This window comes from Nymphaea colorata, chromosome 10, assembly GCF_008831285.2.
Source record: "Nymphaea colorata isolate Beijing-Zhang1983 chromosome 10, ASM883128v2, whole genome shotgun sequence".
NCBI classification, from domain to species: Eukaryota; Viridiplantae; Streptophyta; class Magnoliopsida; order Nymphaeales; family Nymphaeaceae; genus Nymphaea; species Nymphaea colorata.
Window position 1 is genome coordinate 6,230,334 of NC_045147.1, and position 27,392 is coordinate 6,257,725.

The 27,392-nt window shown below is 41.3% G+C and overlaps 1 protein-coding gene across 2 annotated transcripts in view; it reads left to right on the plus strand.

Moving 5' to 3' along the window:
• The window catches only part of LOC116261814 (endoribonuclease Dicer homolog 1), a 34,541-nt gene that overhangs the window by 6,206 nt on the left and 943 nt on the right, over positions 1 to 27,392 (plus strand). For both annotated transcript variants that reach the window (XM_031640693.2, XM_031640694.2), the window contains exons 6-18: positions 21,510 to 21,682; positions 21,794 to 21,916; positions 22,022 to 22,182; positions 22,999 to 23,232; positions 23,334 to 23,484; positions 23,565 to 23,747; positions 24,311 to 24,472; positions 24,553 to 24,648; positions 24,750 to 25,375; positions 25,682 to 25,782; positions 25,870 to 26,069; positions 26,144 to 27,055; positions 27,167 to 27,331. In XM_031640693.2, coding sequence (XP_031496553.1) covers positions 21,510 to 21,682; positions 21,794 to 21,916; positions 22,022 to 22,182; positions 22,999 to 23,232; positions 23,334 to 23,484; positions 23,565 to 23,747; positions 24,311 to 24,472; positions 24,553 to 24,648; positions 24,750 to 25,375; positions 25,682 to 25,782; positions 25,870 to 26,069; positions 26,144 to 27,055; positions 27,167 to 27,331 — 3,287 coding nt within the window. The remainder of the gene's footprint in view (positions 1 to 21,509; positions 21,683 to 21,793; positions 21,917 to 22,021; positions 22,183 to 22,998; positions 23,233 to 23,333; positions 23,485 to 23,564; positions 23,748 to 24,310; positions 24,473 to 24,552; positions 24,649 to 24,749; positions 25,376 to 25,681; positions 25,783 to 25,869; positions 26,070 to 26,143; positions 27,056 to 27,166; positions 27,332 to 27,392) is intronic.

A 27,392-nucleotide genomic window follows, 5' to 3' on the forward strand; every position in this document is an offset into this window, starting at 1 on the left:
ATATTGTGATACTGGTTGTATGTGCACATTAGTATGGTTATGTACCTATGTGTATGTTATTGTTATGTATTTATATGTATAGTGTATACTATTATGTACTGTGAGACTTTTTTATTATATTATGTCTTCTTTAAATACAATTCGCTATACTTGTGATATTTACGCAGTATAGTTAGTTGATCAGAACTTATATATGGATCCCAGTTAGGCTTATTTGGACTTTGATGCTATTTTTGGGTTTGGATCTTTTAGTTTTGGGACCCAAGATCCAATTCTGATATCAGGGTTAGGCCCCTTATAAGGGCCTCTTTTCTTGTGATTAGGGTTTGATGAGTTTAAGAGAACTAATCTTTGATTAACCTCGAAAGAATCCCTAACTCCTCTTTATATAGACTAGAGGAGAGGGATAAGTTACAAGAAAGTCATTAAAAAGAAACATTATTACACAAGTGCCCTCTCAAGCCTAATACTGAGTATAAACACGTCTTAACACTCCCCCTCAAGTTGGAGCGTATATGTCAAACAAGCTCAACTTGGAACAACAACTTTGGAATGGTCCTCTTGCAAGAGCTTTAGTAAAAATATCAGCAGTTTGCCCTGTAGTTGAAATATGGGAGGTACTTACAAACCCCTTTTGAATCATGTCTCTGGTATAGTGACAATCTACTTCAACATGCTTGGTTCTCTCATGGAAAGCAGGATTATTAGCAATAAACAGAGCAGCTTTGTTATCACCTAACAATTGCATAGGAAGAGGCACTTCCACAGTAAGATCCAACATCAGAGATCTAACCCACATAACTTCAGCAGTAGCCTGAGCCATAGCTCTATACTCAGATTCTGCACTTGATCTGGCAACCACTGTCTGCTTCTTACTCTTCCATGTGACCAAGTTGGATCCAATAAACACACAAAACCCAGTAGTGGATTTTCTGTCAAGGTGACATCCCGCATAATCAGCATCAACATACACAGATATAGTGAGAGATGTACCATTTTGAAAGAAGAGTCCCATTCCTGGTGAATTTTTCAGATACCTGAGAATCATCATGGCAGCATCCCAATGGACTTTCTTGGGCTTATCCATAAATTGACTCACTCTGCTGACAGCATAGGCAATATCAGGTCGAGTAACAGTGATATATAGGAGTTTCCCAACAATCCCTCTATATTGTCTAGCATCAACATCTTCAGTATCATCATCATACAAGCGAGTATTGATGTCCATGGGTGTAGAGGCAGGTCGACATCCTAGCATACCTGTCTCTTGCAAAACATCAGTAACGTATTTCCTTTGGCACATGATAAGACCCTTCTGATTTCTGGCAAACTCAATACCTAGGAAATAGCGTAGCTCACCAAGATCCTTGGTGACAAAGTGTCGTCCAAGGACGCCCTTGATGTTGGAAATCCCCTGAATATCATCCCCTGTAACAATGATATCATCAACATAGACAAGAACTATCACTGTACCTGTAGAAGTTTTCTTGACAAAAAGGGAATGATCAGCCGAAGAACGTCTGAAGCCCTCATTCTCAATATTCTCTGATAATTTTTGAAACCAAGCTCGAGGACTTTGTTTCAGACCATAAATTGCCTTTCTCAATCTACACACTTTCTGACACTCCCCCTCAGCAACAAACCCTGGTGGTTGCTGCATATACACTTCTTCATGTAGGTCACCATACAGAAAGGCATTTTTGACATCAAGTTGTGATAGAGACCAATTCTTGCTGACGGCAACAGCGAGAAGAACCCGTAAAGAAGCATGTCGTGCCACAGGAGAGAAGGTATCATAATAATCAACCCCATAAGTCTGAGTATAGCCTTTTGCAACCAGGCGAGCCTTATATCTCTCAATGCTGCCATCTGCTCTGTATTTAACAGTAAATACCCATCGACAACCAACAATAGCTGCATCAGATGAAGGAGTAACTAGTGTCCAGGTGCCTCTAGACTGAAGGGCATCCATCTCTTCTTGCATAGCTGCGGCCCATTTGGGATCAGAAAGAGCGGCCATGGGAGTCTGTGGAAGAGCTACAGCCGACAGTCCCTTGACAAACTGTCGGTAAGTGGGAGTGAGTCGAGCCATGGACAAATGACCAGAGAGAGGATGCATAGTGCAACTGCGTTTGCCTTTCCTTTGAGCAATAGGCATATCAAGTTCATTAATATGAGGACCCGTAGCATGCTCTGGAGAGTCCCCTGTGGCATCATCACATAAAGAATGGTCAGCAGGATTTGTGTGTTCAGGAAGTACCTTGGGCATGCTGGGTGAAGGCACAGGAGCACAGGGGGCAGGTTGAACAGGTTTAGTGCGACGTTGGTAGATAGCCCCAAAATGCGAAGCAACGGGTTGTGGATAACTCATGAGAGGTAAAGGAAGGTGGACTTCATCACTAAATTCAGGCACCCTTAATTGAGTTCCATTTGGAGAGAAATAAGAGGTGGACTCAAAAAAGGTAACATCAGCACTCACATACATAATATCGACGAGTAGAAGGATCATAACAACGATATCCCTTTTGAGTGCGGGAATAACCAACAAAGATCGTTTTGATAGCCCGAGGGGATAACTTATCTCTCCCAGGACCAAGCAACTGAACAAAGGCAACACATCCAAAAATACGAGGTGCAACAGAAAACAATTCTCTGTCAGGAAAAAGAACAGAGAAAGGAATAAGATCTCCCAACACAGATGACGGCATGCGATTAATAAGATAGCATGCTGTAAGAACAGCATCTCCCCAATAAGAATGGGGAACATGGCTGTGTATGATAATGGTTCTGGCGACATCAAGAATATGGCGGTGTTTTCTTTCAGCAACCCCGTTTTGTTGAGAGGTATAGGCACAAGAAGTTTGGTGAATGATACCCTTATCCCTGAAAAATTGTTCTAAAGAGGAAGCACAGAACTCAAGAGCATTGTCAGAGCGCACAATCTTGACACAAGTATCAAACTGAGTTAGAATTTCATTGATAAGATTTTTGATTACATGACCCGCTTCAGATTTGTGTTTCATAAGAAAAACCCAACTAACACGACTGTAATCATCAACAGCAACAAGATAATACCGATGACCCTGAAGGTCAGGAGTACGACTCGGGCCCCAAACATCAAAATGAAGTAACTCAAACACAGAGTGGCTACTTCTACTAGACCGCGGAGGAAAGGATGACCGATGGTGTTTGCCTAACTGACAAGACTCACATTGAAAAGACGACTTATGAGACAGCTGAGGGAGAACATGCAGCAGTTTCTGAAACGGGAGATGTCCAAAACGTAAATGCCAAGTATAAGCCGAGGATGAGGACGACCCTGACGAGGTAGATCCAGCAAAGGGAAAGGAATGCACTAGCCTGTAGAGACCTCCCTGTTCACGGCCACTGCCAATCACCCTGCCCGTCAGTATATCCTGAAACACAAGAGAGGAAGAGTCAAATATAGCACGACAATTTAATTCTCTGGTAATCTGACTGATAGAAAGTAGGCTATGGGGGAATTCTGGTGCATGAAGAACGTGCTGCAGCGGCAATGATGAAGTAAGTTGGACCTCTCCATGTCCAACAACTGGTGAATCTTTTCCATCTGCTAGAATAACCGAACGACCTGGTGGAGTAGGGACGTAAGAGGTGAATTGCGTCTTATCCCCACAGAGATGTGTCGATGCACCAGAATCAATAAGCCAATCTGTAGTGTCAGGAGGAGAGCAGACTGTACAGGCAGAATACATACCAGATGAAGAAGCACTCGCAGCGGTAGGAACAGTAGAAGTGGTCGGACCAGGGGCTTGATGGGCGCTGTCGCCAATCAAGAGCCTCAACTGAGAGAGAATGTCATCTACATGCAACTCACTGGAGGAGGCAGTGTGCTGAGGCTTAGGCTGCTCAGGAGAATCAGTAGATACAGTCTGATTTGCAAAAGCTGGACGACCATGTTTCTGCCAACACTTATCCACATTATGACCAATGCGGTGACAAAACTGACATACAGGGCGCGAAGGGGTATTGCCACGGCCACGGCCCCCTCGTCCTCTGGCAAAAAAGGGTCCACCTCTGCCACGAGTAGCAAGCATAGCAGAAGTGGTATCAGGAACAGTCGATGCAGAGATCGGAATTCTGCTGAGCCTACTGTAAGCCTCATCAATAGGAGGAATTGAGGGACTAGTAAGCATTTGGTTCTTTGCGGATTCATAAACAGAGTCTAAACCAGAAAGAAAGATCCCTACCATAAGCATGTCTCTGTATGCCTTTTGTTGTTCACACTTGCATGCGGGAAAGTAGCTATTCAGTCTCTCAAACATGGACTTGAGACTAGAATAATAAGTGTGAAGAGGTTTGCCATCTTGTCGCATCTGATGGATATCATGATGAAGCTGCATAATGCGCGTTTCATTTCTTGCCTGTGAATACGTGGCAGCAAGGGAATCCCACATATCCTTTGCACTGTCCTTGTGCAAGACTTCATTTGCAATTTCTTGTGAGAGAGTACCAACAATCCATACCATAACCAATGAATTATCTTTAAACCAAGTAGTATATTTTCCTACCTTCTGTACGGGCTCGGGCTCCAATATGAGATGTTCCTTCTCATGAGCGATCAAAGTTCTTTTTACTTGCATGGCCCACATCTCGTAATTACCCCCATCCATTTTGGTGATAATGCTGGAAAATGGGGAACTCTTCATCTCTCCCGACGATACAAAGGAAGAGGTATTAGCGCCACTGCTAATTTCAGACATCTTTCAACACAAAGTAGGAAACCGAGCCACGGAATAGGAAGTGCAGGCAAAAGAATACAATCACATAGCGAAAGACAACATGCTGATCATGAAGCAATATGCAGTTAACGCAGGTAGCAATCCAGAAGTCTGATCGGCGAGAAGAGGCAACAGCAGAGCTGAACGAAGAGAGATACCAGAGACGACGCTGAGAAGAAAATCAGCGTGCAGAACCACGGGCAGAGCAGCGGCGGAACAGCGGCGGAGCTGCGTGCAGCGGAGGAGCAGCGTGCAGAGCAGCGGCGGAGCAGCATGCAGCGGAAAGACGCTGAGAGGAAAAATCAGCGTTGAGGCGGCGGCGAAGATGACAGGCGAAGTTGTGGCGGCGAAGATGACAGGCGAAGCAGACTGCTGGGCGGAGCAACGGCAGAGTGCACACGCGGCGGCGGCGCAGGCGGACGGGCGCAGGCGGCGCAGGCGGAGGCAGAGGCAGCGCAGGCAGACAATGGGTAGGGCGACGAGGGGCAGCAGGGATGGATCAGGCGGCAATGGACAGGGCGAGGCGGCAATGGACAGGGCGGCGGCAACTGACGCCGATGAGGCGGCGGCCGGCGCCGCTCAGTCGGCGACAACTCGCTGAGGAGGAGACGGCTGGAGCTCTGATACCATGATGAGTTTAAGAGAACTAATCTTTGATTAACCTCGAAAGAATCCCTAACTCCTCTTTATATAGACTAGAGGAGAGGGATAAGTTACAAGAAAGTCATTAAAAAGAAACATTATTACACAAGTGCCCTCTCAAGCCTAATACTGAGTATAAACACGTCTTAACAGGGTTAATTTGCATTGTGAAAAACCCTAATTTGCTATTGAATTCCCATTTTGCTTTCCTGCAATTTTCCCTTTTGCTGTTGCTTTTTGATGCTTTTCTCGTGGGGACTAGAGTGAGGTCTCCACCTGGGTTCTTGTTGTGCGACTTCAACATGTCGGCCTTCGTTGTTCTTTGATGCATCAAATCGGCTATCACAGTCGTCCACCCTCTTGGTTAGTGTCCTTAGGGCTCGATTCATCTGACTTAGGGTTTCTTGGTTCGATTTTTCCATGTGAACCAGCTTTTTTTTTGTGCGCATTTGTTGTTAACGAGTTTTGTCCATTGATTTGATCAGGCGAAAAACGAGATCTTCAAGCCTTTTCTTTCACTTTTTTTTTATTATTATTTTTTTATTTCAGTAGAAGGCTTGTTTCTTGGGACTTCAGCCATTGCAAAGATCGAAGAGAAACTTGATCTCTAATACCAATTTGACGTAGTGATTAGAATTCCTCACCCTAATCCCCACGAGAAAAGCATGAGAAAGCAATAACAGAAAGGAAAAATGCAGGAAAACAGAAGGGGAATTCAATAGCATAAGATAATTAGGGTTTTTCTCAATGCCAATTTAGCCCTAATCACAAGAAAAGAGGCCCTTTTAAGGGGCTTAATCCTGAGATCCGAATTGGATCTTGGGTACCAAAACTAAAAGATCCAAAGCCAAAAATAACATCAAAGTCTAAATAAGCCCAAACGGATCCGAATATAAAGTTCGATCTACTCTAGACTATACTGTGTCAGAGATTATATGACTTATACATAAATATATTATGTAAATAGTGTGTTTTATATATGTTTCTGATTTCTTATTTTAATTGTCAATTTGTTATGTTTCTCTTTCTGTTATATGACCATCTCTGAAGTGATTTCTAGTGACGTGAGAGAAAGAGATAGAAGAAACATGCTAAAAAATCTTCATTGATCACTTACCCTAACCCTTGCTTAAGGGAGAATTAGGGTACAAAACATAATTACATTGTAAACCAGAAAAATATTGAAAATAATTAAAGAACTGTCAGGTTCTTTAATGATAAAAAAACTGCCTCATCGTCAACATAAATATCTACCATACTTAGCTTGTTACAACACTTCGAAAATTCACTAATTGCAAGAGCTTTAGTAAAGATATATATCAACAATTTGTTCTTCAGAGACCACGTGAGTTGTAGAGATCACTCCTCCTTGAACTAAATCACGAATGTAATGATGGTCTACTTCAATGTGTTTCAGTGCTTTCTTGAAAGATCGGGTTGTTTGTATTTTGTAATATAGGTGGCTTCAAAAAACTCTCATTGTCAACAATTTCTGTTATATATTTGTAGTATATATGATTGTTTCTGATTTCTAATTTTATAGCAATATGTATACCGTAATATGTATAGCTGTTTCTAGTAATATGATTTTGTTGAATATTGGAGGAAGAAAGGGACGTGAGAGAGAGAGAGAGAGAGAGAGAGAGAGAGAGAGAGAGAGAGAGAGAGGAAACTTTCTTGTGTCATTCAGGTAACCCTAATCTCTTTCAAAAGAGATTAGGGCGTTGACTACATATTTACAATTTCAGTCCACTAAAATATAAGAAAACAATAAGTAGACCCTTGTCTACTTTCTAATATTTTAGAAAAACTCAAATTGACACTAGAAAACTTTAACACTCCCCCTCAAGCTGGAGCATAGATATCAATCATGCTCAGCTTGGTACATCCTCTCAAGAAATCTCCAATGGGAAGAGCTTTAGTAAACATATCAGCTGCTTGATCTTTAGAGGAAACGTGGATCGTGCTAATGACTCCTCCTTGGACCAAGTCTCGAACATAATGGCAATCCACTTCAATGTGTTTCGTCCTCTCATGAAAAACAGGGTTATTTGCAATGTAGGTAGCGGCTCTGTTATCACAATACATCTTCATAGGAAGTTTCACTGAAATTCTCAATTCTACAAGCACTGATTTGACCCATGACATTTCAGTCGCCGTTTGAGCCATAGCTCTATATTCAGACTCGACACTCGATCTAGCAACCACATTCTGTTTCTTGCTCCTCCAAGAAATATGATTCCCACCAATAAAGACGCAAAAACCTGTAGTAGATCTTCTATCATTTACTGACCCTGCATAATCAACATCACTATATGCTTCTATCTATGTCCACACATTCACCTTTTTTGAACCATAACCCCTTTTCCGAGGCTGATTTCAAGTATTTTATCACCATTAAAGCAGCCTCCCAATGAACTTTCTGAGGTTTTTCCATGAATTGACTAAGCTTATTTACAACAAAGCTGATGTCTGGACGAGTGATTGTCAAATATAAAAGTTTCCCTATCAGAGATCTGTAAGAACGAGAGTCAAAAGCCTTTGATTCATCATCATGCATATGAATCCAAGGATTCATGGGAAGTATAGCAGGTTTGGCTCCCAATAACCCTGTTTCTTGCAGAAGATCAAGAGCATATTTCCTTTGAGACATCACAATCCCTTTACTACTACGAGCCACTTCAATACCAAGGAAATATCGAAGTTGACCAAGATCTTTTGTGACAAAGAGTTTTTGTAAGAACTTCTTTATCCAAGCTATCTCTTGAATATTTTCTCCAGTGAGAACAATATCATCAACATGTACAATCAATATCACTATATCAGAAGTCCCTTGCTTGATAAACGAGTGATCAAGCTGGGATCTTCGAAATCCACATTTAGAGACAACCTCACTTAGCTTATGGAACCATGCACGGGGACTTTGTTTAAGTCCATAGATAGCCTTTTTGAGTTTGCATACCTTGGAACACTCTCCCTGTCGTTCAAAACCAGGTGGTTGTTGCATATAGACTGTTTCAGAGAGACCACCATATAAAAATGCATTTTTCCCATCAAGCTGAAAAAGAGGCCAATCCTGATGAACTGCGAGAGATATAATTAGGCGAATAGTACCTAACTGTGCCACAGGCGAGAACGTCTCGAAGAAGTCCACCCCATAAGTCTGTGTATAGCCTTTAGCCACAAGACGAGCTTTGAATCGCTCTACAGACCCATCAGAATGATATTTGATGGTGAATACCCATTTGGAGCCAACAACATCACAATTCAACGGTAGGTCCACCAAGTCCCTAGTCTCCCTAGAAAGAAGAGCATCAATTTTTTCCTGCATAGCATGCTTCCATCGTGAATCTAATAAGGCTTGGTGGTGAGAGGTCGGAATAGTATGACTAGCCATGACTCGATCAAACTGCACCAAACTTGTGCTCAAATGGTCCATAGAAACTCAGTTAGAAATCGGATGCCTTGTGCAGTGTGCACTGTCGCTGGCCCTTGCGAAGAGCAATAGGTAGATCATGTGCAGAATAGTCATCATTTCTTCCTGAATCAGTCTTATCATTAGAACTTACCTCATGAGAAGACGTTGGTGGGCATTTAGGAGAGGGACCTTGACGTCGGGTATAGACTATTGGAGGATCAAGAAAACGATCACCTGATAATGGTGGAGAGGGCGGGATCGACTCAAGTGATATTAGGGGAATAGGAAGAGGAATAGACATTGGAAGCTCAGACACAGTGGTACTTGGAGCGGAAAAATAAGGACGAGACTCAAAGAATGTAACATCCGCACTGACGATCTCTTTCTTGGTATGAGGATCAAAACATCGATAGCCTTTTTGATTGGCAGAATATCCAATGAACACACATTTGACAGCTTGGGCAGCAAGTTTGTTTTTGTTTGGGCCCAAGATGTGTGCAAAACAAGTGCATCTAAATACTTTAGGAGGTATATGAAATAATGGTCGATCAGGATATAGTATTTGAATGGGATGCTTTCTTGGATGGCAGAGGAGGACAATCTGCTGGTGAGATAACATGCGGTAAGAATAGCATCACTCAAAAAATAGGCAAACATATGCAACATGAGGGTACAAGCCACATTTAGAAGTTGTCGATGTTTGCGTTCAGCAACACCATTTTGTTGGGATGTGTGAGGACATGTATATTGTGGTCGGATCCCATGATTGGCATAAAATTGGAGTAGAATTGAAGATTTAAATTCAAGAGCATTATCAGTGCGAATATTTGACAACACAAAACTGAGTTTTTATTTCATTGACAAATTTCTGAAGAATATAGATGACTTCAGACCTATCCCGTAACAAAAATACCCAACTGACTCTAGTAAAATCATCAACCAAAACAAGGTAATACCAGAAATGTGAACGACAGGAAACACGACTTGGACCCCAAACATCAACATGTAGAAGATCAAAGGGACTTTCACTCGATGGACTTTGACTTGAAAGGAAACTACTACGTGTATGCTTGCCTAACTGGCATGCATCACATAAGAATGACTCTGACACATGAATATCTGGAAAAATGCGACGAAGCTTGGACACAGACGGATGACCCAGTCTGAGATGCCACTGCAAAGGAGAAGGCTTTGACATGAAAGAGGATGCAGCAACATCTACAGGGACAGAGAGAAAATAGAGCCCCTCCTGTTCATGGCTGCCACCAATCATCTTCCCAGTTTGTAAGTCCTGAAAAGAACATGAGCCAGGATAAAAAATGACTCTACACTGTAAATCTCTAGCCAATTGCTTAACAGATTACAAGTTAACAGGAAATCGAGGAGCATATAGCACATGTGTAATGGTCTCAAAAGGTGTGAGATGGATATCACCGTTGCCTAGAATAGGGGACAACTTACCATCAGCCAACCTGACGTGTTGTGGTGTAGTGAACCTGGTAAACGATAAAAACATCTGTGGCTGATTACAACAATGCCTGGATGCTCCTGAGTCAATCATCCATATCATACCTGGGTCACTGGTAGGGGCACCAAAAGAGAGAACCGAGTCTATAACAGCTGTGCTGGTTGAGGCAAGAGTAGACCTCTTAGCAAGAACCAGATCATATTCTTCCTTGCTTAAGTTGAGATAATACGATGGAAGTATAGGAGAACAGGTAGGAGACTCAACCATAGCATCTGTAGACTCTGACGAAGTTGCAGTAGATGAAGAAGACCCTTCCGACCTACTACGTCACCCATAAAAAAAATTACACTCGAACACGCAGACCACAACCAAATGATGTGCAGCAGGTTGAGCACAAACACAAAAATAGCATACTTAGCCTATGCGAATCCACCAAGCACCATACGACTAGACAGATCTGAACGTCCAAGAACTTCTTCCACAGCAACAAAGGTCAGATCTAATGGCTGAAACTTCTTCACGCAACGACAAAAGACTGCTGCTACTCGATTAGCAGCAGTTAACACCTCACAAAGCCTCACTTTACTGATTTCACATTCACGATTTGTAGATATTTCTCCTCAAGTCAAACTGCATCTTCAACCAGCAACATGACTCTACCCACAACAACTTCTCACGTCACACTGTACCCACAACCAGCAAATTAACTCTGCTCCACACGATCTTATGCAGCGACAACAAAAGGGCAGATCTGATATATCACGTCACAAATCGTCTTCCATGCAAGAAAAAAAATCAGATCTCTTTAGGGTAGATCTGATACATAACGGCATAGGTTTTCTTCCACGGCAGCAGAAAATTAGATTTGATAACCAGATCTGAGCGGCATAGATATTCTTCCACGGCAACACGGCAACAGAAAGTTAGATCTGATACATCCTGATCAGATCCACCATCTTCTTCCACGGCAGCAACTTCATCAACATTTCTCCATGTCTTCCACGGCAACAACAACACAAGGGTGCTGATCAAGTTTCTACATGTTAAACGTGATTAGCCCCTTTCCACCAAACAATCAACTTGCTTGTTTTGTAAACAGTAGGAACCGTAGGCGTGAAACCCTAGTTTGGAGGAAGAGAAGAGAAATGAGATAAGGAAGGAACCCTAGGCGTGAAACCCTAGATCGCACAGCCCTAGGTCCGTTGCTTTGATACCATGTTGAATATTGGAGGAAGAAAGGGACGTGAGAGAGAGAGAGAGAGAGAGAGAGAGAGAGAGAGAGAGAGAGAGAGAGGAAACTTTCTTGTGTCATTCACGTAACCCTAATATCTTTTAAAAGAGATTAGGGCGTTGACTACATATTTACAATTTCAGTCCACTAAAATATAAGAAAACAATAAGTAGACCCTTGTCTACTTTCTAATATTTCAGAAAGGCTCAAATTGATCTAGAAAACTTTAACAGATTTAACCATTAATAAACTGTTATATGTATTCTATTTATGATTCATGTTATGTATTCTATTTTACTGGATTTGATAGACCGTTATATGTATTCTGTTTATGATTCTATTACATACTATAATATGTAATATGTATTATATTGTTATATACTAGAGCTCCTTTTTTGCCTAGGCGCTAGGTGCTGCTTGGGGCCCCGGCAGAGAGCGTTGATGCCTTCACAACATAGGTAACAACAATCCATAACAGTGGATATTATATAATTTATATTGTTGAATTAGAAGAGTTTATGTTTAGGTGGTTATTTGCAATATTTAATAGTTAGGAGGACTTTTTAAACATTCCTCTACTTTCGGTTGATGTATTTTGTAAACCTCTCTTCAACCCTAATCTCTTTATAATGGAGATTAGGGTTAGTAAATGAATGAACGATTCTCTCTTTAAGGCTGCCGACTGTAATATGGTATCAGAGCCGGCGATCTCCACCCTTCTTCGCCGGCGGCTGTCGTGATTTTTCGGTGACCCCTTCTCCTCTTCCTCTCCCATCTCTTCCCACTTCTTCTCTTCCTCTATCCTTCCTTTCTCTCCTTCATCAACAAAGCCTTCTGTTGCTTCGGCTTCAAGGTTGAAGCATTCAAGATCTTCATCATCAAATATTGTAGCCGGTTCTTCCTCAATCCATGGCTCCAGAGCTTCAAAGTTTTCCAAGCTGATAGGATCGAACTGAGATGTGTGCTTCCTTGCTGATGTTTTTTGTAATTCTCTACGTTACATAAGAGAAAACTTGTTAATATATAATTTCATATAAATATATTATACAAAAAATGTAAACATTAAGCTATATTACCTTTGTTTCAACCTCATATTATATTGAACGAAGACAAGGTCATTATGTTCGAGCCTATTCTTTTTTTTGTTATGGATATGTTGGAACACACTCCAGTTCCTTTCGCATCCACTAGCACTGCATGTCTGGCTGAGAACTTTGATTGCAAAACGTGCTAGGTTTGACAATCAAACCCATACCTATTCCACTATAAATCTAAACAAAAATATAACGTTATAACAAATCAATGTGAAAGTTCTAAAAGAAACAAATGTAACAAATGCAAAGTAAATTAAACATTTCTATGTATTTACCTGGACGCATGGTTGTCCTGGCTCGAACGGCGACAAGTTGTCCCATGCCCCGATAACAAGTATCATATAGATCTAACACATTGATACAAAGTTGTTTCTTCAAAAACACTTTGTGACAAAAGATCTTAGTCAACTGCGATATTTCTTGGGAATAGAGGTTGCTCGCAACAAGGAAGGTGTAGTTCTCTTTCAACGGAAGTATGTTCTTGATTTATTGCAGGACACCGGGATGCTAGGAGCTAAACCGGCCAATCTACCTATGAATCCACACATACATCCTCATGATGACCAATTAGAATTAGAGGATTCTTGATCATACAGATCTCTTATTAGAAAACTCCTCTATGTTACTGTGACTAAACCAGACCAGACATTAGCTTTGCTGTGGGGAAACTAAGTCAATTTATGGAAAGACCCAAGAAAGTTTATTGGGATGCTGCTTTAATGATGGTCAAATATCTGAAATCGTCCCCTGACAAAGGACTTTTGTTCACAAAAGGCAAGACCCTAGAAGTGGAAGCCTATAGTGATGCTAACTATGCTGGCTCAGTCGAAGACAAGAAATCTACCACAAGATTCTGTGTATTTGTGGGAGGCAACCTTATATCCTGGAGAAGCAAAAAAGCAAGGTGTGGTGTCAAGATCTAGTGCAAAATCTGAATACAAAGCTATGGCTCAAACTGCCACTGAAATGACTTGGGCTAAATCCATGCTATCTAGCCTAAGTGTGTCGATTCCGCTTCCTATGAAGATGTATTGTGACAATCGAGCAGCCATATACACTGCAAACAATCTAGTTTTCCATGAGAGAACAAAACATATTGAAGTGGACCCATTACATTCAGGATCTCGTTCAAGGAGGAACCATAACCACTATTCATGTATCATCAGAAGATCAAGCTGCAGATGTCTTCACTAAAGCTCTTTCTATTGGTGATTTATCTAGATCTTGTGACAAGCTGAACATGTATGCTTCAGCTTGAGGGGGAGTGTTGAATTAGAGGAGTTTATGTTTCTAGGTGGTTCTTTGCAATATTTAATAGTAACTAGGTCTCTTTCAACATTCCTCTATTTTTTATTTATGTACTTTATAAACCTCTCTTCAACCCTCATCTCTTTATAATGGAGATTAGGGTTAGTAAATGAATTAACGATTCTCTCTCTAAGGTGTCGGCTGTAACATATATTATACTATATTGAAGACAAATTGAAGTTTATAGCATTGAAGTTTCAAGAAGGAAAATTAATACAATAAGTTCAAAACTTCAACTGTTCACTTTGGAGTCGGTGACATAATATAAACCTAATTACAAATGACTTCAATTTATAAATCATGTAGAAACACAAACACAGAAGAGAAAACGAGGAACACGATGTAACGTGGAAAAACCCTCAACAAGAGGAAAAAAACCACGGATGAGGAGGAGCTAGTGCCCACTAGCCGCCAGACTCTCTCTCTCTTAAGATTTCATTAACATCAAAGATTAGGGTTACAATGATATAAGTATGCCCTAATTAGGACACACCGGATCGGGTCCAGACCTGAACCCGTACACTAATATCCGTCAACACTCCCCCTCAAGTTGAGCAGACATATCAAACATGCCCAACTTGGATACATTTTTCTCGAATGAAGTCGAGGATAGAGCCTTCACATTAGTGGTTTGGTCTTCTGACTTCATGTAAGGAAGGATTAACTCTTTAGTATCCATTCTTTCACGAATAAAGTGACGATCAATCTCAACATGCTTGGTTCTGTCGTGTAGAACAGGGTTGTTGGCTACATTGATTGCAGACTTGTTATCACAGTACATCTTCATAGGTCCTTCAATCTCTATTCCAATATCAGTCAGCAATATTTTCAAACATATTAACTCTGACACTCCCATAGCAACGGCTCTATATTCTGCCTCTGCACTAGATCGAGAACATACATCCTGTCTCTTGCTCCTCCATACTACAAGATTTCCACCCAGGTAGATACAGTACCCTGTAGTAGACCGTCTGGTATCAGCATAACCTACCCAGTCTGCATCGGAATACCCTTCGACCTCTACAGTCTCTTGTTTTACATACAAGAGTCCATTGCCAGGATTTCTCTTCAAGTAACATAATACTCTGTCTACAGCCTTCATATGTGCATCAGTAAGCATGCATGAATTGACTCAATACATTCACTGCGAAAGTAATATCAGGTCTCGTGAGGGTAAGGTAAATCAACTTCCCAACCAAGCGTTGATATCTTCCCTTAGCTTCTTCACAGAGCAGCTCTCCATCTCTAAGACTCAACTTGTGCCCGGTGTCAAGTGGGGTAGAAGCAGGTCTACACCCCAACTTACCAGTCTCTTCCAACAGATCTAAAGTGTATTTCCTTTGGTTTAGCACAAGACCAGTACTCGATCTAGCAATCTCAATACCAAGAAAATACCCTCAGCTTGCCAAGATCCTTGAGATCAAATTCCGTAGCGAGTAACCCTTTTAACTTGATGATCTCCTCCTCATCATTACTTGTGACAATCATGTCATCCACATAAACAAGTAAAAGACTGACTCTGCCCTCCTTTTTCTTCATGAATAGAGTGTTGTCTCCATTCCCTTGTTTGTACCCATGATATTGCATTACTCGTCTCAGTCGTTCGAACCATGCTCCGGGTGATTGCTTGAGGCCATATAAGGCCTTTTTCAGCTTACAACATTTTTCTGGTTCTTCATATCCTGGAGGCATATGCATATATACTTCTTCGAGGTCACCATTGGGGAAGACATTCTTAATATCTAGTTGGTACATCTTCCACTCCTTCATCACAGCTAGGGATATAACAACTCTGACTGTCTTCATTTTCGCAACAGGAGCAAAGGTCTCCAAGTAATCAATCCCATATTTTTGGCTAAACCCTTTGGCCACAAGACGAGCTTTATATCTTTCAACACTTCCATCTCGTTTGTACTTGATGGTATACATCCATTTGGATCCAACCAAGTGATCTGCCTCAGGAATCTTCACAACCTCCCATGTCATGTTTCTTCTCAAGGCTTCTATTTCTTCTTTCATAGCATCAGCCCACTTGGAATCACTTTGAACTTCAGCAACGGTCCTGGAAATCACAGCCAAAGAAAGAGAAGAAATAAAACACTTGTAATCCTTGCCAAGTCTGGAATAAGATACAAAATTACCAACAGGGTTTGAATACATGAGCTGACACCCTTTCTCAGGGCAATGGGAAGATATTTATTTTCCTTTTCAACCTCATCTTGAGTCTTCAAGGTAGGACTTGGTTCATCGAGGGAAGGAGTGGCATTGGGATTGGAAGTAGATGTTGCACCACAAGTCACCTCCTCTGTCCGAGCACCTCGTCTAGAATAGACCTGTCCAAACAAATGATGGCCTTCCTTCTCAGTGTCACACCCTTCCTTCTTCTCGGGCACATCAACAACAGTGAGAGATTCTGCTTTCCTGTAGTCCAAGAAATCTGTAAATTGAAGCTCCTGACTCTGAGAATACTCTTCCCTAACCACAGACTTCTCCCCCTGAAGAGGATTCTTACCAAAGTAAGATGCATGTTCCAAGAAGGTAACATCCCTCGTAACATAGACTCGGTCAGTGGTGGGGTCAAGACATCTGTATCCTTTCTGAGTAGTGGAATACCCAACAAACACACCTTTGATAGACCTGGGATCAAGTTTCTTAATATTGGGACTGTGATTATGTATAAAACACACACAGCCAAAAACACGAGGGTGGAGTAGAAATGGTTGACGACTGCCGGGAAGTAACGAATGGGGAGTCTGATCATTCAGAACACGACTAGGCATGCGATTGATGAGATATGCACTAGTAAGAACTGCATCACGCCAATAGTGTTTAGGAAGATGTCTCTGAAACAGAAGGGCCCTGGTGACATTAAAAAGCTGGTGATTTTTCCTTTCAGCCACTCCATTTTGTGGGGGGGTATAACTACAGGACGTCTTATGAACAATCCCCTTTTTTTGAAGAAGATCCTCAACAGACTGACACATATACTCACAGGCATTATCGGACCGAAAGGTTTTAATAGTCCCACCATATTGGGTATACACAAGAAGAATGAAGGTTTCTATGATATGAGGAACCTCACTGCGATCTTTTAACAAGTACACAAAAGTAGTCAGAGAGAAGTCATCAATAAAAGTGATAAAGTATTGAAAACCGTGACGGGTATGAATTCTCGAAGGCCCCCACACATCCGAGTGAACCAAGGAAAAAGCCTCATTAACACAACTAGTAGAAATAGGGTACGAAGCCCGCACATGTTTGGCAAACTGACACACATCACAGGAAATCAAAGACAAATTCAAAGAAGTACACAAATCGGGGAACAACTGTTTCAAAATCTCAAAAGGTAAATGCCCAAAACGTTCATGCCAGTACAAGAAAGACTGAAGACACTCTTCTCTTCGTTTCTCTGTCTTGCTGATCGCTGTCACAAGAGCTGTAGCCACATGTATGGGAAGACGATATAGGCCATCAGACGCCAAACCAATCCCAATCCTCTTCCCTGTCACCAAGTCCTGCAAAACACAACGGTTGGCAGAAAAAATGAGTTCACAGTTCAGCTCTTTAGTAAGTTTATTAACTGACAAGAGATTTAAGGGAAACTGGGGAACATGTAATGCTCCCCGCACATGAAATTTGTCCAACAAGGACAGAGTCCTTTCGCCTGCCACAACAGTAGAGGAACCATCTGCGAGAGAAACTCGTTCCCTTCCCGAAGATAACTTATATTCATGAAATAATTTTAGGTTACCTGTCATGTGGTGAGTAGCACCACTATCCACAATCCATTCCCCCACAGAAGAGTTACTTGTATCGCCAATAACTGCAAGAGCATGATTAGCCTTTGTCTCATCTGGGGTCTCGGTCTGGTTGACATCAATCCGACCCAAGTAGGCCCTTAGTTCATGAATCTGGTCAGCAGAAATGGAGACTTTTTCTCCACTGGATTTGGGCACCTCAGACACCGACATCTTCCCAATAGAAGACCGCCCTTTGTTTCCCTTCTTCTCTGGATGAAGATCCCAACAATAATCCACGGTATGACCAGTCTTCTTGCAGTGAGTGCATCTGCGAAGAGATCTAGTCAGGCCTCCAGGACCACGACTCACAAGAGCGGATCTCTCATGATAGGGCATGAGATCCCTCTTGCCCTCATTTGTAACCAGCCTTCTATGTTCTTCCGCTTCAACACAGGAGTACACATCTTCAATATTGGGTACCTCTCCTGAATTCAGAATCTGGCTTCTAACACCTTCAAACTCATCATTTAAACCAGCTAAAAAGAGGAACACCCTGTTTTCCCATACCTGAGCTACATAAAGTGCCTGATCTTGGGGACAATGCCAAGGAATATCAGAATGATAGTCAAGCTCTTCCCACTTGGCTTTCAAAGCCCCGTAGTAATCTGCAACAGAAGAGTTCCCTTGTCGAAGGCCATCGACAGTCTTCACTATTTGGTAAGTACGAATTGCCGTTTTCTTTTGGCCATACATTTGCTCTAAGACTACCCACATGTCTCTTGCAGACTTCTTTCGAAGGATAAGGGGCTGAATATCGGCAGAGACGGAGTTGAAAATCCAAGTTTTCACTTGATTATCCTCAAGAAACCAAGTGTCCGATACACCACTTGTTTTCGTCGGTTCAGGGTTCCTTCCGTCGATATAGGCAGTCCGACCGCGGGCAACAATCCCCATAGTCATAGCAGCCGACCACGGGAAATAGTTCTCTTTTGTAAGGCGAAGAGTAATGACCTGAGCGGGAACATTCTCAGTTTTAAAAACCCCGATTTCAGATGGATTGGTGTTAACGGTAGACGAAGAAGAGGCTGCCATAATCTCAGGCCAGTCCAGCAAAGGGCACGGGCGGCGGTAAAACACAGGAGATACCAGTGACAACAAGAGGCACCAACGGAAGCAGGGAGCAAGGGCGACGACAACGGCAAGAGCGACGTCAGGGAGCAAGTCGCGGCAGCAAGGGCGACGTCAGGGAGCAAGTCACGGCAGCAAGGGCGACGTCACGGAGAAGATCGACGGCGGCGAAGCAGGGGCGACGTCAGGGAGCAGCAGCAGAGGGCGACGTCAGGGAGCAAGGTCGACGGCGGCGGAGAAGGGGAGACGTCAGGGAGCAAGGTCGACGGCGCACAGGGCGACGCAGCCGTTAACGGCGGTGGAAGTTATTTGGCGACAGAAGAAGGTCGATGGCGGTAATGACGGCGGCAGCGGCAGTAACAACGGCGGTTGGAGAAAACACCACTATCACCAAAGAAGTCCCATCCTCGCCGGCTCTGATACCATGTAGAAACACAAACACAGAGAGAGAAAACGAGGAACACGATGTAACGTGGAAAAACCCTCAACAAGAGGAAAAAAACCACAGATGAGGAGGAGCTGGTGCCCACTATCCGCCAGACCCTCTCTCTCTTAAGATTTCATTAACATCAAAGATTAGGGTTACAATGATATAAGTATGCCTTAATTAGGACACACCGGATTGGGTCCAGACCTGGACCCGTACACCAGTATCCGTCAACAAATCATAACAGGAAAAAGCCTACTGAAGAACTGCACTGGAGAATCCCAACACAGCGGAAGGCTGAACGTGAGTGGGGCCTTCTGCCTTCTGCTGAATCCAGATTAAATAGCCATTTTCACATTTAAGGAAGATTATCTCTTTCCTTCCACAACTTAAAACTGTGCACCAGTCTCCAACGCTCTTTAAGAACTTAAGTAGTGTCTCTTTGATTTTCAAGGCCTAGGCTTAGGCACGCCTAGGTGCATCACCACCTTGTATTGCCTAAGTAATCATACTTAGGCAATGCAGGTGGAGTAACACTTAGGCATTGCGTAAGCGCATGCCTAGGCTATGCTTCAACAACATAGCAAATAATAAATGATAGTATCATCATTCATCATCTTTATCTTCTTTCTCCTTCAATTATCTTCATTTTCATTCTCTTTGTCATTGTCATTTGCATCATTTTTGTCAAATTCAGTATCCTCATTGATGTGTACATGTTCTCCTTCATCAAGATCCTTTGCTCCTTTAATATTCAACCTCTCAAGATCCTTTTCCTCAAATGTGGTGGCTGGTTCTTCTTCAACTAATAGATCCTGCACATCAAAATCTATCTAGGTTAATATTATCAAATTGAGGTGCTTATGTTTTTTCTAATTGCCAAGTGTAAATAAGATAGAATTTTTTAATATATTGGAAAACAAGTGTATATAGCTTATAAAACGAGTCTATATTAGCTTATTACCTTTGCCTCAAACAATGTTTTAAAATCCAATGACTTAGGTCAACTTGTCTATTCATGACTCATGATTTGGCTAGTCAACTCAGTGACATTGGCTGGCTTTTAACAATTGTTTTTGAAAGAAAAACAAAATGTAACTTGTCATTTAAACAAAAAAAGGTTGGAGAATGGCTTGGTTACATGCATAACTTAGAACGAGTGTTTTTGAATGCGATTAACTGACTAAGTGAAGCAGAGCTTTGAGCCTATCATGAAGCGAGGTGTAAGCGTCAAATATACTGTTTTGCCCATCATGTAGTCACATTCTTATGCATCCCTGCTAAATGGTGCTTTAGCCTAGTGATCCTTGCTGATAAAATCCTTTTTACAGTAGCTGCAAATGTTTTTTAACTGATCATTTTTCTTCACCTTTGTGCACCATCGTCCATGCAGGATTGTTTGAAACCATATCGTCACAAAACAATAGAAATCTGCAGTAATATTTAGAAGACAAATCTATTGTAATCTTTACAAAGCAATAAAAATCTATGGTTAGAGTAGGAGAATTTATATTTTATACTTTCTACCTTTATGGAAGAGATCTGAAACCCCTTTTTATCCATCTGCAAATCAATCCCCCGTGAAAATTCCCCCTAAATGGACTTTCTCTACCTCACATCGGCAACAGCTCACACCTTCACTCAAGTGCTAAGAGTGTTTAGAAGTTGGGAAAGGAGAGAAAAAAGGGGGGGGGGGAGGTGTTGGGGGTTTAATGAACAAATCAGAAAAATAAGGCCTTGGCCTTTTTTCTGTCTGACGAACTTGCATAGTATGGTATTGGGTCCGTAGCGCACAATACGGGGCACCTCTGTATCTTGATAAGGGCGTTTAGTGTAATAGTTTTATTGACCATTGTTGTATTGTAACATACAACATTGGTTTCAACTTTCAAGAAGCGAAGAAATAGTTAATGGGCTTAAATGAATGATCTAATGCTCTACGAACTTGGTTACGATTTGTGCAAGAGTTTCACTCACTATTAAGTATGTTTACCAAAGTTCCTTGCCTTTAGATGGTTACAGGTGGTAGTAGTGGTTTGTCCAGCACGCGAAAACACACCCATTATTCCTTTTGGTAAAAAATGTGCTTATGTGTCATAGTTATTTGTTTAAGGATAAATGAATGTTCATCCGTTTTCTCCTCTCCTTTTTGATATTTTCATTTAGATAATCATGTATCCTGTTTGCTTGTGTTGGTTTTCTCTGGTCAGTTAAAGAAACCAGCAATTTCAGTTGTTGATCATTCTGTTTCTGGTTTGCTAACATGATATTGCCCTTTGCTTATTCAACATAGCTGTTTCTGGTGGGGAGCATGTTGATGTGATAATTGGTGCAGCAGTAGCTGATGGACAGGTAACTCCTAAAGTTCAGTCATTGATTAAAATACTTCTGAAATACCAACACACAGAAGACTTCCGTGCTATCATATTTGTGGAGAGAGTTGTAGCTGCCTTGGTTCTTCCGAAGGTTGGTGGTTTCATTAGCTTTCTCTTGTTTGGCTTGAATGTAAAATTCTATTTGGGAGGGTGTTCTTCAGGCTACTTATTGTCTTCTTTTGCTTTTCAAACAAGGGATCAGGTGTTTGCTGAACTTCCATCATTAAACTTCATCAAATGTGCAAGTTTGATTGGGCATAACAATAATCAGGAAATGCGCACGTGCCAAATGCAGGAGACAATTGCAAAATTTCGGGATGGTCGTGTATGCACATGCTTTCAGTTGCAACCTGAGATTTTTTATATTCAGTAACAAGGTCTAAAATGTTAGTTGAAGTAGGATCATGGGTTGTGATGGTTCAACTTGCAGGTTACTTTATTGGTGGCTACTAGTGTAGCAGAGGAAGGCCTGGACATTCGGCAGTGTAATGTTGTTATTCGTTTCGACCTTGCTAAAACAGTTTTAGCATATATACAATCTAGGGGTCGGGCAAGAAAACCTGGATCTGATTACATATTGATGCTGGAGAGGTATACGTTCATAATATTTGCTGTCAGTTTATGGACAAGCTTGTGAGCTTTATCTATTTTTTATTTTTCATATACCTTAGTGGCACCCAATGCTGCTGATCTTGCTTGCAGACGTGGTGAGTTCAGATTTCCTAAAATTTTTTAAGTTAAGATCACAGAACATGTTTATTTGAAAATTGAGAGCACTAATGAAAAATGTGCTTATTTATCTTGTAAAATTTCATAAATGGCATTGGATACGATTTTTTAAAATGTGTATGATGTCCAAAGCTCCATGGGTGATGGGAGCTTTCAGCTGTCAGCCTTCCATGGCCATTTGTGATAATGAACTAGCTTATCATGATTCATAAGATTTGCACGTAAGATTTTTGGAGTGTAATAAATGGTTTATTTTATTTATCATCATTCCCATAAATATTGCCTAATTTCCAAAGAGAATGAAAAAAATACTATTTGTAGAGTGTGTTTATCGAATATAAAATTATTAATGTGCATAGGTTGACATTAGGCGTTCGCCTTCAAATCATATACATTATGTGTCGTCAATGAGTCACTTATCTTTCTTCGCCATGAAACTCAAATGTCTAAAACTAGTTAACGTATTATCATTAAAAACATGATGCTTTTTGGGAGTCTAGGAGATTTAACTAATAGAATTATTTTATTTTATGAATTATGAAATTACTAAACATGCAGGACTTGACATTAGCCATGTAGTTCAATTTATGGTTTTGTATCTTTTGTACTTTTTCAATGTGACACTCCTCTTTTTTGTTGTGAAATTTTAAATGTCTAAAACCATTCAACGTATCTCAGGGGCAATCTGTCACATGAAACATTCTTGAGAAATGCACGGAATAGTGAGGAAACTTTGCGAAAGGAAGCAATTGAAAGAACTGACCTTAGTCACCTTAAGGGTAATTCAAGGTTCATTTCAGTTGATACAGCACCTGGATCAATCTACCAGGTTGAGTCAACAGGTGCTGTTGTCAGTCTGAACTCAGCAGTTGGGCTTATCCATTTTTACTGCTCTCAGCTGCCAAGCGATAGGTATTTTTCTTTTTTCACATTATGAAATAACTGTAAGTTGGAATTTGACATGTTTCATTGTGTCTCATTCTTATGGTACGACTATTTAACTTCCTAACTAGGTACTCGATTCTTCGTCCTGAGTTTATCATGGAACGCCATGAGAAACCTGGAGGTTCTACTGAATACTCGTGCAAGCTTCAACTTCCTTGCAATGCTCCATTTGAAAAGCTCGATGGTCCTCTATGTTGTTCGATGCGCCTTGCCCAACAGGCATGCTAATGTGATTCCTATAATGGGACTATTAATTTACTTTCTTCAGAACCACTTCTTAACATCTCTGGCCATTTCAGGCAGTTTGTTTGGCGGCTTGCAAGAAGCTCCATGAGATGGGAGCATTCACTGATATGCTTTTACCAGACAAGGGGAGCAGTGAGGAGGCAGAGAAGGTTGATCTGAATGAAGAAGAGGATCCACTTCCTGGAACTGCCAGGCACAGGGAGTTCTATCCTGAGGGTGTGGCAGAGATTCTACGGGTAAAGTTTGTCTTGTTGTTTATTTGTTCTTTCTTCTTTTATCCTGGAGTGATATATGGTGTGTATGAGTGGATTATGCAGAGTGGGATGACAAATCTAAGGTCACATCCTGTTAGAATTTATCCTGTTATCAATGAATTTATCTTTTTCCTTGTTCATATGTTTTTGCTTGGATATATGTGGCTGCTTGAACCATATATGCTACTTTTCTGTTTGCATGGGTTTTTCTGCCAACTGGTAGACCTAACGGTGCCCAAATTCATGAATGATGTGTTACCATGTTAGCAGGTTGGTCATTGCAGTTAATAAGAGATCATAATAATTTGACCCTTCACTTAGTGATAATCTGGGGAGTCTGTTCTCAACATCTGGCCTGTTGGTAGTTTAGTATGATGCTAGAACTCTATAGCATTTTTTTCTGCAATTTGCTTCTATTCACGTGTAGCTGTTTCTGGAAAACATTCACATGCTTGCATTCTTCATCATGTATTTATTGTCTGTTTTCTTTCTGATGTGATGTAGTGGCACTAAGTTGTCTTCTTGGATGATTTTTATTATGGCAGGGAGACTGGATTCTGATTGGAAGGGATGGTTGTAATGATTCGAACTTGGTTAAATTGTATAGGTATGCAATAAACTGTGTGAATACTGGGGCCTCAAAAGACTCGTTTGTGACACAAGTATCAGATTTTGCTGTACTGTTTGGTTCTGAGCTTGATGCAGAGGTATTGAATCTAATAATCTGTCTAAGCTACACAAAAGAAGCATCTAGCATGGAATTTACTCACAAGGTCTATTTTTTTAGGTCTTCTCAATGACGATGGATCTCTTCATTGCTCGAACCATGGTGTCAAACGTTTCTCTTGTCTTCCAGGGTCCCATAGAGATAACAGAACGAGAGGTATGTTGGTCTTCTATACTTGTTTAATGTAGATATGGGACCACTAGCACCTGTATATATGGAGATAATCATTGATAATATCTACAATTTCGTTTTTACAGCTGGTTTCACTGAAGAGCTTCCATGTAAGGTTGATGAGTATTGTGCTGGATATAGATGTTGAACCCTCAACAACTCCTTGGGATCCTTCAAAAGCATATTTATTTGTACCAGTTGTTCAACAGCATCTTCATCTGATGGAAGAACTTGACTGGGATCTTGTTTATAAGATAATTGACACAGATGCCTGGAAAAATCCCCTTCAGAGGGCTCGCCCAGATGTTTATTTGGGTACAAATGAAAGAACTCTGGGCGGGGACCGAAGAGAATATGGATTTGGGAAATTACGGTATGGTATGGCATTTGGGCAGAAATCACATCCTACTTATGGGATTAGAGGTGCAATTGCACAATTTGATGTTGTAAAAGCTTCTAAATTGGTTCCCACTCGCGATATCTTTGAAAGCGAGTTGAATGGAGTTCCACCACATGGGAAATTGGTCATGGCAGATTCTATCATTGATGCAAGTGATTTAGTGGGAAGAATTGTGACTGCTGCACACTCTGGCAAGAGGTTTTACATTGATTCTGTGCGTTTTGACATGAACGCAGAAAATTCATTCCCCAGGAAGGAGGGCTACTTGGGCCCACTGGAGTACAGTTCCTATGCTGAATACTATAAGCAGAAGTGAGAATCTAACTTGTCGATTTTGTAATTGGACAGTACTGTATATTTTTCATTCATTCCCAGAGATGAGTGACCAGTGCACCAGGCAGTTGAGCAGAAAGAAGCTAGAAGTCAGATCTTTGCATCAAAGATTTATGTATCTACTTTTGCTGTGAATTTTCTGGTATACAATTAGCTTGTAACCCAGGAATTTCACAACCAGAGTAGATTCTGGTTTTTGACTTGATACAAAATCTTCTGCTTCTTCATGCACAACAATGTTTTGGTGCACTATGGTTACTCATTTCTTGTACATGACTTTTACAGGTACGGGGTGCAATTATTGTGCAAGAAGCAACCTCTCATAAGAGGACGAGGTGTATCATACTGCAAGAATCTTCTCTCTCCGAGATTCGAGTCATCAGAAGGTAATCCAATTTATCTGTTTTTTATTTTTTACATTTACGTAATAATAATGAGTTTTAAATACTCATACGACCAAGTTGATGGTGCAGCTGCGGCTGGAGAGGCTGAAGACATGCTAGATAAGACATACTATGTGATGCTACCTCCTGAACTCTGTTTGGTTCACCCTCTGCCAGGATCTCTTGTTCGAGGTGCCCAACGATTACCTTCAATAATGAGGAGAATAGAGAGCATGCTACTTGCGATCCAATTAAAGGGTTTGATTGGATATCCCATTCCTGCTTCTAAGGTATTCCACTTTTGGATTTTGGTTCTCCTCTCTGTTGGATAATGTCATTGTGAAATTTGCTACCTGATTCACAGATCCTGGAGGCACTTACTGCAGCTTCATGTCAAGAGACTTTCTGCTATGAAAGGGCTGAGCTCTTAGGAGATGCTTATCTTAAATGGGTAGTCAGTAAATTTCTTTTTCTCAAGTACCCTCAGAAACATGAAGGGCAGCTAACTAGAATGAGGCAACAGATGGTGAGCAATATGGTACTGTATCAGTATGCATTGGGCAAAGGGCTGCAATCATACATTCAAGCAGACCGCTTTGCCCCATCTAGATGGGCTGCACCTGGGGTACTGCCTGTTTTTGATGAAGATACCAGAGAAGTATCGTCATCCTTGTTTGGCCCAGAATGCTCTGATGCAGAAAAGGAACCATCAGAGAGTTCATATAGTGATGGTTTTGAGGATGATGCAATGGAAGATGGTGAAATAGAGAGTGATTCAAGCTGTTACAGAGTACTATCTAGCAAGACATTAGCTGACGTAGTGGAAGCATTGATTGGTGTTTACTATGTTGAAGGGGGAAAGAAGGCAGCTAACCACTTCATGAGTTGGATTGGTATCCCTGTGGACTTCAGTCCACAGGAAATACCTCCCCACTGTACAGTTCCTGACAGTATCATGAGGAGTGTGGACTTTGATGCATTGGAAAATGCACTCAGCATAAAGTTCGAAAACAAAGGATTGTTGGTGGAAGCGATTACTCATGCTTCACGTCCTTCATCTGGCGTCTCTTGTTACCAGCGTCTGGAATTTGTTGGGGATGCTGTTTTAGATCATCTGATAACACGTCATCTTTTTTTTGCGTATACGGATCTTCCACCGGGTCGTTTAACTGATCTACGAGCTGCAGCTGTAAACAATGAGAACTTTGCTAGGGTTGCTGTGAAGCATAAGCTACATGTACATCTTCGTCATGGATCAAGTGCACTGGAAACACAGGTTGGTTAATGTTGAAGTTAACAAAAAGTAAAATTTTTCTGGACTGCCTTTGAGTGTGTTTTGCATATTGTTGGTGTCTTATTGAATTAGGCTTCCCTTTTTCATGTGTAGATCCGTGAATTTGTGAAGGATGTCCAAGATGAGCTTAGTAAACCAGGGTTTAATTCCTTTGGTATTGGAGATTGCAAAGCACCAAAAGTACTTGGTGATATTGTGGAATCTATTGCTGGTGCAATTTTCCTGGATAATAACCTTAATACTACTATTGTTTGGAAGGTAAAATCAAAGTCTACACTTATGCTTTTGGTTTTGGTTATGTTTGCTGACATGTTACCTT